The following is a 12,881-nucleotide window of genomic DNA, read 5'->3' as shown; positions in this document are numbered from 1 at the left end:
AAGTACATAATTCTGAAAATTAAATGTGTTACATGGCCATTTTGACAATCAAGCATTTCTCTAATCCCCAATATGAATTGGACTTCTACTCAGTGAATCCCTTCAATAGTAAGTTAATGTTCAACGCATTTAAATCAACAGGTGCAAAATCTAGTTTTTTGTAGCAGCATTTCATAGTATCCACTCTTTATCTGTAAGTGACGGGCCAGTGCATTCAAATCTCACCCAGAAACCTACTTCTTTACATATGGGGCTGAGTATCAAAACCTGTTTGAGATAGGTTTGCAATTATTGCACTTATATATGCATGTTTTACTTAAAGTACACAATATAAAATGACTGAAGATGAAGCAACAAATAATCTGCTGGAGGAATTCAGTGGGTCAAGCAGCATCTGTGGGGGGGGGGGTGGGGGTGGGGAGGAATTGTCAACATTTCGGTTTAAAACAATGCTTCATGACTGATGCATGGTCTTGATGCGAAACATCAACAATTTCATCCCTCCCACCACCACAGATGCTGCTCAACGCACTGAGCTCCTCCAGCAGATTGTTGCTCCGGATTTAAGCATCTGCAGTCTCCAAGTCTGAAGGTGATACTGTTATATTACAGGCAGAACAGATCTCCACACTTGCCTTTAGCCTACTTGGTAAGCTCCTTTTCAGTAAACTTGCTTTGAGACTCATTACGGAGGTAGTAATACAAGAAATCCCAGATAGTTTCAGCCACAAAGATAGCATTACTAGTGACTTGGTGAGTCACCTTGGAATTTTAAGTTTTCAAATCTTTCCAAGTTACCTCAGGAGGTATTTGCAGCATCAGTTAACTTGGACTGCAGAGCTTCATCAAATACATCAATGAAGCTTACCAGACAGCTCCATTCCATGGGAACAGAAAAAGAATTCTTTAATGTGTCAGGGATTCCAAAAGACCAAGTAATTATTGATGGGATCTATGAAACCACACATTTTCTTTCCTCACATAATATGGAAAAGACACAGGGATGACAAGAATCTAAATTCATCCAGGGTGCCATCAGATGTAAGCACTAGTTCTGATACTGTATGCATACAGAACATAGATTCAATAAGTGCAAAACAAGAAATTGGATAATAATCAAAAATACAGAGTAAAACAGCTGCACACTTTAAGAGATAGCACCACAGCTCCACATGGGCCCATGAATTCAACAGGGATACTCCTGAGCTTCCACTAGAGATTTTTCTGTGGATTTAACCTATCATAGGTATGGAGACAGATCAGGAGAACTCCAAGGAGTATCAGTACCATAGACTTTTGAAATACTATAGTTTCACTTCACCCAAACCTGACCAAGGAAAAGGACAAGGAATCTCCTGTACCGTGCAATTGTAATCCACAGGATTATACGTGCTTTCCTTGAAAACCTTACAGCATTCCAAGAACTCGTGGCTCATTTCAGAAACTTGTCCACTTAGCATTTTTCCCTTCATGCCACCAAACTCCAACTTTTCTAATTTGTGGAATTCCTGCATGGTAAAAAACAAATCCTGCAATAAAAGAGAATCAGCATTATTATTTCATATTGAACAGAAAATGGAAGTCCATGAACAAAAGATAAGTGAATGTACTTGTGAATTTTTTTATACATTTACAAAAACATAATTTTGCAAAAGAAAAATTTATATAATGAGAGAACTGAGTATTATTCTTGACTGAAATTATTCTTGGGAATGCTGCTACAGCTGCTGATTCAAGATGGATGACAAAACTTGCTTTGCTTCTTCCATTTCTTACTACACATTCAACCACAGCAATACTCTCTATCATCTTAATGTTGAAGTTGTTAACATTTAAAAATCTGATATTAATTCAAATGTTTATGAATAAACCAGGGAAGCCAAATGCACACTTCTAAAGAATTATGAGAAACACTAGGCCCAGACTTTATTGTCCAATTATTACCTACTCGCTCAAAAATTTTCAGTTCATCAATTCTTCTGGTCCAGCTTTTTTTGTAGATAAAGAGAACAATCTTTGGCAAACCAACCCACATTTGGCTTCAGAAACATGAGATGGGAGGGGTGTGGATACCTACTGTGTGCCCTCAAGCAGCTGCATGTAAAAGCACTCCTCACAGGACTCTGCATTGTTCAGAGTTGCCGTCAGGTATTTCCTGTGAAATGGCCCAGCAAAAACGAAGGAGGAGGAGGAAGGAGGATTAAGTGATCATATGGAAGAGAGAAGGCAGGAAAAGGAAGGGCCTGATGTGGTGACTGAGAGGCTGAGCTGGTTCAACGAATGTTCCAATGCTGCAATAGATCTGGAAGAAGCATTTCTCCCCCTCCCAGCTTCCCACTTAGGTAAGCATTTCTCAAACTTATCTTTAAGGGGCCAGGGGTTCACTGCCTATAAACTGTGCTTTTCTGAATACAACAGGAGTAAAGCAGGCTGTTTTTAGGGCAGCCCAATCAGCTGAAGCAATGGACCAAAGTCTGCTTCCAACTGGGTTCTGAATGCCTTGTGACAATGCCAGCATTGATTGTCCATCCCCAATGGCCCATGAAGAGGCAGTCGGTGTTCCACAGGAATCTGTTCTGGGACTCCTGCTCTTTGTGATATTTATAAATGACTTAGATGAGTACATGCAAGGGAGGGTTACTAAATTTGCTGATGACATGAAGGTTGGTGGTGTTGTGGATAGTGTAGAAGGTTGATGTAGATTACAAGAGAACATTGATAGGATGCAGACCTGGACTGAGAAGTGACAGATGGAGTTCAATCCAGGGAAGTGTGAAGTGATACACTTTGGGAGATCAAATTTGAAGGCAGAATACAAGGTTAATGGCAGGACTTTTAGCAGTGTGGAGGAACAGAGGGATCTTGGGGTCTACATCCATAGATCCCTCAAGGTTGCCGTGCAGGTCAATAGGTTTGTTAAGAAGGCGTATGGTTTGTTGGCCTTCATTAGTTGGGGCATTGAGTTCAAGAGCCACAAGGTAATGTTGCAGCTCTATAAGAACTCTGGTTAGACCACACTTGGAGTATTGTGTTCAGTTCTGTTCTGGTCACCTCATTATAGGAAGGATATGGAAGTTTTAGAGAGGGTGCAGAGATTTACCAGGATGCTGCCTGGATTGGAGAGCATGTCTTATGAGGATAGGTTGAGCGAGCTAGGGCTTTTCTCTTTGGGGAGGAGGATAAGAAGTGACTTGATAGAGGGTACAAGATGATAAGAGGCATAGATCGATTGGACAGTCAGAGCCTTTTTCCAGCCTTTTTAAGGTGATTGGAAGGAAATATGAGGAGGATGACAGAGGTAAGTTTTTTTTTAAAAACGCAGAGAGTGGTGGGTGCATGGAATGCACTGCTGGCAGAGGTTATGGGGGCAGATACATTGGGGACATTTAAGAGACTCTTAGATAGCCACATGAATGATAGAAAAGTGGAGGGCTATGTGGATTAGATAGATCTTACAGCAGGATAAAACGTTGGCACAATGTTGTGGCTGAAGGGCCTGCACTGTGCTGTAATGTTCTATGTTCGAAGTTTTTCTCTTACAGAATGTTCTATGACATTCACATTGGTGGATCCAGAGTTACACACAGGCCAGACCAGGTAAGGATGAGACTTTCCTTCTTCAAAGACGTGTGAACCAGATGAGTTTTTAAAGAGAATCCAGTAACTTCATGGTCACTATTAATTCCACATTTATTTAATCATCTGAATTTGTGTACAGATCTGTTCTCTTTACCCAAGGATGAATATGCCTGTGAAAGAGACAGTGCAGTAAAGCTTTGAGGTTGATTCTTTGACTGGGGAGGTTTGCCATGCAAGGAGAGATTAAGCAGACTGAGCCTTTACTCTCTAGAGTGGAGGAGAATGAGAGGTGACCTAATTGAAATGTACAGCAGGGGCTTGTTAGGGTAGATGCAGAGATGTTTCCTATGAACCAGACATCAGTCTCAAAATATGGGGTTAAACAAACATGAAAAGAAATGTCTTCGTCCAAACATTGGAATTCTCTACCCAAGGCTTGTAAAGATCCAGTTGCTAAGTTTTCTCAAGGCTAGGAACAGTGGATTCTTGGATATTAAGGGAACCAAGGCATATGGGTTAATACAGGAAAGTGACAAAAAGGATCAGCTGTGATCTGAATGAAAGGTGGATCAAGCACAAGGGGCCAAATGGCCTACTTCTGTTTCTGTATTCTTATTCAATTTCCCAGCTTTGATGGTTGGATTCAAACTCATAACTCTGGATCAGTGGTCCAGAATCCTAATTGCCAGCTGGAATCCACCATGCAGCCAATAGTTTTGATTTTGTTTAGCTGATGGAAAGTTCAGTTACAAAGTAAAATATTCAGAGTATATATTGAACAATTTATTCAAAGGTGGTAGTTGGATTGTGCAACTAGAGTGCTAAATTTGCACAGGCAATACCCAATCTAAAAGTAGGCACTGGATATTATAAAGCAAAATGGACAACATAAAAAATGTGACATGACAAGAGGCAGTTGTACAAGTAAAAAGTCTGGGTAGATATAATATTTAATATCGTATGTAGATTCGATCCACTGGTACACAGAACCAACTTCATGCAAGCTTAATCTTAACCTCAGTTGCTCAATATATCTGTTAGTATCTACCTCAAGTTGTAACAGGCGATTATAAAACCTGTCAAACCGTGTGAAAACCATTGATAGTGGGAAGTCCCATTGTCTGCAGTCATCCAAGTTGGTGTAATAGGTTGCTAGCTTTTCTTTGTGCTTCACAAAACAGTCTTTAAAAGCTCTAAAATTTTTCACACATATTTGTACATCTTCCAATGACTCTTCAATTTCATTTTTTAAAAGTTCCGCTGGCGACAAAAAAACTAGGGCCTAGAAAGAGGCACATTTACAAATGGAAGTTAATTTTAAACATGAATATCCATTGATATCAGATACACCATAATATCAATTTTTACAAAAATGAAATTTTACATTTTGTGATAAAAAAATTTTCTGCAAATTGCATTTTAAGTGAATCAATTATGAAAACTACAGGGAGTTACAGGGAAAGATTGAACAGGTTAGGACTTTATTCCTTGGAGCACAGAAGAATGAGGAGAGATTATGAGGGGTAGAGAGAGTAAATGCGAGTAGGCTCTTTCCACATACATTAGGAGAGATAAGTACGAGGAGACATGGCTTTAGGGTGAAAGGGGAAAGATTTAGGCAGAACATTAGGGGGAACGTCTTTGCTTATGGACTGGTAGGAGTATGGAACAAACTGCCATCTTACTTGGTAAATGCTGGCTCACTCTTAAGTTTTAAAAATAAATTGTATAGATACATGGATGGGAGAGGTCTGGAGGTTTTATGGACTGGGTGCAGGTCAACGGGACTAGCAGAATAAAGTTTTGGCACAGACTAGAAGGGCCGAATGGCCTGTTTTCTGAGCTGTAGTGTTCTATGGAAGTATTACAATTAATATTTTGTTCAAATTAAACTACTTTTCCACCTTTCAACCCATTCAATGAATGAATTAAATGAATATGCTGTCTCTGTGAACATTTCTTAAAGGTTTTTCCATTGTGTCAATAAAAGGCCTAGAAGTTACAGTATTGTATAAGTAAATAACTTATGTTTTAAAGTCACCCTTTATTTCCAAGGAACTCATTAACATGAAGATTATAATCAAATGCAAATACTTGGGTCACACTGCCAAATTACAACGCCCCTATCAATACAACATTGCCATTCAGTAAATTGCAACAAACGGTTCTACACAATGGAAAAAGGATTTTCGTATAGGGGAGTGCTAATAATTCAATGTATTAAGTCATACCACTAGAATGAAAAAACATGGAAGTTGGGTAAGTGCCGATAGTAACATTATACCAACATATACTACAAATTGAAAACTTTGCAAATGCATTGCTTGACCATAATTTTAATCAGGTTCTGATTGAAGATCAGCGACATGAAACATAAACCCTTCATCACCCTCCAAAGATGCTGTCCTACCTGCTCATTATTTGCAGCACTTGTTTTTATTTCAGATTTCCAACATCGGCAATACCTAGCTCCTGTGTCATAGTTTATACAAGTTAGCACAGACAATTGGTAGATAGTAAAGAAGTTTTATTTTTAAATGGCATTAAATGCCATTAATTTTCTACTGCTAAAGCTTACAAAGGTAATTAGCTTTATGTTGGAAAATGTGGCAAATATAGCCAATTTTTCGACTTTAAAATCTATCAGTGCAATGACACAATAAGGCTACTGGATATAGTAATATAAATAATTTGATACCATAATTCACTTTGATATTATAACTTAGTATGAAGTAAATAAAACCATGAATGCTCAACTGCTTTTCATGGCAACTATCTCGCTTCTTACCTTGCAATTATTTGTAATTTGATCAAATCCTCCTCTGGTTTCAAAATACTGTCTATTGGATTTAACAATCAATGACAAATCTCCACACTGCTTTACTGATAGCAACCAGGTATTTCTTTAATTTCAAATCACAATCACATAGCATGCTGAAATATGTAAATTAATGATGCTTATCGTAATTTACCTGTTCAATTAATAAATTGCAGAATTCCTGCAGCAGGACAATGATACGAACAGGAAAGCAATAGTGTTTGGAATGACTCCAGATAAGACAGATGGTATGAAAAAGAGCTGGAATAAATGCAAGAATCTTTGAAAATTCAGTCTCTTGCAGAATTTCAATGTGGTGTTGCAGTGGTCTAAGATGTAGATCAATGTCTTGGACTTCAATCAGTGCTTAAGAAAACAATAACATTAAAAAGTGAATATAAAATGCAGGTACATTAGGTAAACAATATTTTAAAATGTAATTTTTGCAATATAATGAATCAGTGCATTTTTATTGAATTCCCTTTTGTTCTTCTAACAGATTTATTCAAGCTTTTATTTGAAAGCATTAGCTTTTTAGCAAAAGAGTGCAGCTGGATATCATGGTCAAGAAATGTAATCTCATATTGGATATATTTTTGGATCATGCAGTTCCAAGCACATAATGAACACAGGAAAAATGCAAAGTGTGCAGGAGGGACAACAATCATGATGCAATGCAATTTTGATGTCACCTTTCTTAAACTTATTCCAATATATATGATGCTAACAGAGTGAAAATTGCACAGAAAATCAAGTCTGAACATTAGGGACAAGCCATGCACCTGTTCTGTTTAAAGGGATCATCAATTATTGTAGAGTTAGTTGGAGCAGATCTCATTGGACTCAGGCAAAATGATGTTTAGAGCTGCAGTCAATCTGGATATTTTGGTCCCTTTTGCAAATGAAGCCTTTTTTGCAGCAAATTAGAAGTGTTTTGTGACCCTACTGAACTTACAGCATGGCCAGGAACACAAGACCATAAGACATAGGAGCAGAATTAGGCCATTCAGCCCATCATGTCTGCTCCACCATTCGATCATGGATGATTCATTTTTCCCTCAACCCCATTCTCCTGCCTTCTTCCTGCAACCTTTGATGCCCTTACTAATCAAGAAACTATCAACCTCTGCTTTAAGTGTACCCAATGACTTGGCCTCCACAGCCATCTGTGGCAATGAATGCCACAGATTCACCACCCTCTGGCTAAAGAAATTCTTCTTCATCTCTGTTCTAAAGGAATGTCTTTCTATTCTGAGGCTCTTCCCTCTGGTCCTAGGCTCTCCCACTACTGGAAACATTCTCTCCATGTCCACTCTATCCAGGCTTTTCAATATTCGGTAGGTTTCAATGAGATCCCCCTCTCATCCTTCTAAACTCCAACGAGTACAGGTCCAGAGCCATCAAACGCTCCTCATATGTTAAGCCTTCCATCCCCAGGATAATTCTAGTAAACCTCCTCTGGACCCTATCCAATGCCAGCACATCCTTCCTTAGATATGGGGCCCAAAACTGCTCACAATACTCCAAATATGGTTTGACCAATGCCTTATGAAGCCTCAGCATTACATCCTTGCTTTTATATTCTAGTCCTCTCAATATGAATGCAACCATTACATTAGTTGCTGGTTGAGTCCTTACTAATGACTCAACCAGCAAGTTAACCTTTAGGGAATCCTGCACTAGGACTCCCAAGTCCCTTTGCACCTCTGATTTATGAATTTTCCCAGTTTAAAAAACAGACTACACTTTTATTTCTTCAACCAAAGTACATGGCCATACAATTCACTACAATGTATTCCATCTGCCACTTCTTTGTCCATTCTCCCAACCTGTCCAAGTCCTTCTGCAGACTCCCTGCTTCCTCAACACCACCTGCCCCTCCATCTATCTTTGTATCATCTGCAAACTTGGCCACAAAGCCATCAATTTCATCATCCAGCTCATTAACATATAACATGAAAAGTAGAGGACCCAACACCAACCCCTGAGGAACACTAGTCAGCGGCAGCCAATCAGAAAAGGCCCCCTTTATTCCCACTCTTTGCCTTCTGCCAGTCAGCCAATCTTCTATCCATGCTAGTACCTTTCCTGTAATACCATGGGCTCCTATCTTGTTTAGCAGCCTCATGTGCAGCACCTTGTCAAAGGCCTTCTGAAAATCCAAGTAAACAACATCCACTGACTCTCCTTTGTCTATCTGCCTGTTACTTCCTCAAAGAATTCCACCAGATTTGTCAGGCAAGATTTCCCCTGAAAAAAACCATGCTGACTTCACCTATTTTATCATGTGCTTCTAAGTACCCCAAAACCTCATCCTTAATAATGGACTCTAACATCTCACCAACCACTGAAGTCAGGCTAACTGGCCTATAATTTCCTGTCTTTTGCCTTTCTCCTTTCTGAAAGAGTGGAGTGTCACTTGCGATTTTCCAGTCCTCCGGAACTATTCCTGCATCCAATGATTCTTGAAAGATCACTACTAATGCCTCCACAATCTCTTCAGCTGCCTCTTTCAGAACCCTGGGGTGTAGTCCATCCAGTCCCGGTGACTTATCCACCTTCAGACCTTTCAGCTTCCCACGCACCTTCTCCTTAGTAATAGCAACTACACTCGCTTCTGCCCCGACTCTCTCAAATTTCTGGCATGTTGCTGATGTCTTCCATAGTAAAGACCGACGCAAAATACTTATTCAGTTCATCCGCCATTTCTTTGTTCCCTATTACCACCACTCCAGCGTCATTTTCCTGCGGTCTGATGTCCACCCTTGCCTCCCTTTTACTCTTTATATATCTGAAAAAATTTTTGTAGCCTCTTTTATATTACCTTCATATTTCATCTGTTCTCCCCTTATTGCTTTTTTAGTTGCCTTCTGTTGGTTTTCAAAAGCTTCCCAATTCTCTAGCTTCCCACTAATTTTTGCAATATTGAATGCCCTCTCTTTTGCTTTTATGACAAGGAAGTTTTTAACTTCCCCTGTCAGCCACAGTTACCTCATCCTCCCTTTAGGATGCTTCTTCTTCTTTGCGATGAACTGATCCTGCGTCTCCCGAATTACTCCCAGAAACTCCTGCCGTTGTTGCTCTACTCTCATCCCTGCTGGGGACCCCTCCAATCAACTTTGACCAGCTCCTTCCTCATGCCTCTGTAGTTACCTTTCCTCAACTGTAATAATAATATATCCAATTTTAGCTTCTCCCTCTCAAATTGCAGGGTGAATTCTATCATATTATGATCACTGCCTCCTAAGGGTTCCTTTACTTTAAGCTCCCAGATCAAATCTGGTTCATTGCACAACACCAGTTCCAGAATTGCCTTTTCTTCAGTGGGCTCAGCCACAAGCTGCTCCAAAAAGCCATCTCGTAGACATTCTACAAATTCCTTCTTTTGGGATCCAGTACCAACCTGATTTTCCCAATCTACAAGCATATTGAAGTCCCCCATGACCACTGTAACAGCACCCTTTTTACATGCCTTTTCTATCTCCTGTTGTAATTTGTACCCCACATCCTGGCTACTTATTCAGAGGCTTGTATCTAACTCCCAACGGGGTCTTTTTACCACTTGCAGTTTCTTAACTCTACCCACATCTTCTGATCCTATGTCACTTCTTTCTAAGAATTTGATTTCTTTTTTTTTAACCAACAGAGGTACCCCAGCCCCTCTGCCCACCTACCTGTCTTTTCGATAGGATGTGTATCCTTGGATGTTTAGCTCCCAGCTGTGATCTTCTTTCAACCAAGACTCTGTGATGCCCACAACATCATGCTTGCCAATTTCTAACTGCGCTATAAGCTCATCTACCTTATTTCATATACTGCGTACTGTGGAACAAAAGGTGAGGGATGAAGACAAAGAAGCCAAAGGAGAATGGAGAGGACTCTAGCCCCTATGATCTTCATGGGAGCCACCCTTTTTCCATCACTTGCTGAGGAAGCAATGTATTTGAACACCAAGATTATCCAAGACAAGTGATTGTAGAGCTGTGGCCGTGTTCACATGCTGGTAGATCTGAAACTTACTGCCAGCCTGAACTTATCCTTCAGATCAATCTCCATGGTGGCAGATATAATACACATATTGCAGTTGTAGAACACTATTGCTTATGAGACACTGATAAGGCTAACTTCAAAAACTGAGCAGCTGGCAGTACAGGACACCTACATTTAATGCTCTGGATTCTACTTGTCATCTAGAATAAGTTCATCAACTGGAAGTCCTACCTTTTGCTAGGCCATTGGAAAAAGACTTGCATAGGCATGGTCACGTCACGCACCAGGCAGCTCAGATGACACATAAGCTCTGGGGCATTTCATTGCCATATTTCAACAACTAAGCTGGAGGGATGAATAGCTCTGGGGAAACAAAGCCTAACCTCTTGGAGTGAGAACGGGAGAGATTAAAAGAGGTAGTTCTCGGGGCTTGCTTGTGAGTTTTCACTTTACAGGACTCTAAAAGAGGCAAGTTTGGAAATTGCTTTTTAACAGTTGATTGGCTAATTAGCTAACTAACAGCAGCCAATAAAAAGGTAGGGTCAAGCAAAGCAGCTGTTTTGGAGTGGTCAGTGTAGGAGTGGGGAGCTGAGGCTTTGGCATGAAGAGGCTTAGTAGGTGTTGGGCATGAGAGTGAATCTTTAAAAAGGCTTTGGTACTTGATTCAGTGAAGGCAGGATGGCAGTGGAATGCTCCACGTGCATGATGTGGAAAGTCAGGGAACCTCACTGTCTCCCTGATGACTACATTTGTGGGAAGTGCACCCAGCTGCAGCTCCTGATTGACAGGGTCAAGGAACTGGAGCTGGATGTACTCTGGATCATCTGAGATCATGAATGAAAACTTTTACTGAATGGTCACACCCAGGTACAGGCTTCAGATAGATAGGTGACCACCAGGAAAGCAAGGGGAGTAGGCAATCAATGCAGGGTTTCCCTGTGGCCATTCCCCTCACATACAGGTATACCACTTTGGATGCTGTTGAGGGGAATATTCCTTCAGGGGTTAGCAGCAGCAGTCAGGTTTCTGGCACTGTGACCAGCTCTGAGGCTCAGAGGGACAGGGTGCAGTCAGGCTGGGTGACAGTGATAGGAGACTTGATACTGAGGGGGGGGCAGACAGGAGATTCTGTGACTGTAGAAGAGATGCCAGGATGGTGTGTTGCCTCTTGGGTGCCAGGGTCAAGGAGGTCTCTGAGCAGCTGCAGAAAATACCCAAAGAGAAGGGTGAACAGCCAGAGGTCATTGTACATGTTGGTACAAATGAGAGGTAGAACAAGGGATGAGGTCCTGCAGAATGAGCTTAGGGAGTTGGGCAAGAAGCGGAACCTAGAGGGTGGTGATCTCCGAATTACTCCTGGTGCCATGTGCTAGCTAGGCCAGCGGAATTTGTGGCTGAGGAGCTGGTGCAGGGATTCAGTTTCTTGGAGCACTGGGAAATTTGCTAACGCTGCACAGGAGGATTTAAACCAGACTGGCAGGTGGGGGTGGGTCTCAAAGTAGAAGCAAGTCATGGGGAAAAAGCAGCAGCCAGCCAGAGAAAGTTTATTAATCAGGATAGCCAGGGATACAGTAAAGGAAGGGAAAGGAATGCCTAGTTAAACTGCATTTGTTTCAATGCGCAAGGTTTAACAGGTAAGGCAGATGAACTTCCCCAGTATTGATTGGAACTTTCTTGACACAAGAGCTTAGATGGGGCAGGATATATTCGGTGCATCCAAGAGGAATTCTTACAAAAGAATGTGGAGAATCCAACTGGAGGAGAGAACATACTGGACCTAGTTTTGGGAAATGAGCCAGGCCAGGTGAAAGACCTAATAGTGGGTGAACATTCTGGGAATAGTAACCACAACTCATTATGTTTTAGATAGTTATGAGTAAGGATAAAATTGGATCTCGTGGGGAATGTACTGAAATGGGGGAAGGCAAATTATCACATGAGAAGACAGGAACTTAGGGCATTGAATGGGAGCAGCTGCTGTTGGACATGTCCACTTCTGACATGTGGGAGTTGTTTAAAGACCATCTGAGCAGAGCTCAGGATCGGCATGTTCTAGTAAGGACAAGGATGCAAGGGAACCTTGGATGACCTGAGAGGTCTGAAATTTAGTCAGGAAGATAAAGGGAGTATACATAAGGTTTAGGAAGCTAAAATCAGACTGGGCTTTTGTAGAATATAAAGATGGCAGGAAAATGCTCAAGCAGGTGATTAGGAAGGCCAAAAGAGGCCAGAAAATGTCCTTAGTGAGCAGGATCAAGGATAATCCCAAGGTATTTTGTTTTTTTTATTAGGAATAAGAGGATAACTAAGGAAAGGGTAGGTCCACTCAGGATAAAGGAGGGAATTTGTGCTTGGAGTCAGAGCAAGTGGCTGAGGTACTAAGTGAGTACTTTGTCAGTATTTACTGAGGAGAAGGATTTGGAGGACAGTGAATGCAGAATGGGGCATGCTAATGTGCTGGGACATTTTGAGATTGAAGAGGTGATGCTGGGTC

The 12,881-nt window shown here is 41.0% G+C and overlaps 1 protein-coding gene across 1 annotated transcript in view; it reads right to left on the bottom strand.

Annotated features, from left to right (window-relative positions):
* The window catches only part of LOC127570973 (dynein axonemal heavy chain 11-like), a 395,392-nt gene that overhangs the window by 352,322 nt on the left and 30,189 nt on the right, over positions 1 to 12,881 (bottom strand). The window contains exons 7-9 of the mRNA XM_052016942.1: positions 6,552 to 6,763; positions 4,628 to 4,861; positions 1,362 to 1,529 (exon numbers count right to left, since the gene is read on the bottom strand). Of these exons, the coding sequence (XP_051872902.1) occupies positions 1,362 to 1,529; positions 4,628 to 4,861; positions 6,552 to 6,763 (614 nt within the window). The remainder of the gene's footprint in view (positions 1 to 1,361; positions 1,530 to 4,627; positions 4,862 to 6,551; positions 6,764 to 12,881) is intronic.

The sequence above is a fragment of the Pristis pectinata genome, chromosome 5, assembly GCF_009764475.1.
Source record: "Pristis pectinata isolate sPriPec2 chromosome 5, sPriPec2.1.pri, whole genome shotgun sequence".
Taxonomy (NCBI): domain Eukaryota; kingdom Metazoa; phylum Chordata; class Chondrichthyes; order Rhinopristiformes; family Pristidae; genus Pristis; species Pristis pectinata.
The sequence above is the reverse complement of the archived record's forward strand: the minus strand, read 5'-3'. Positions and strand labels throughout refer to the sequence as shown.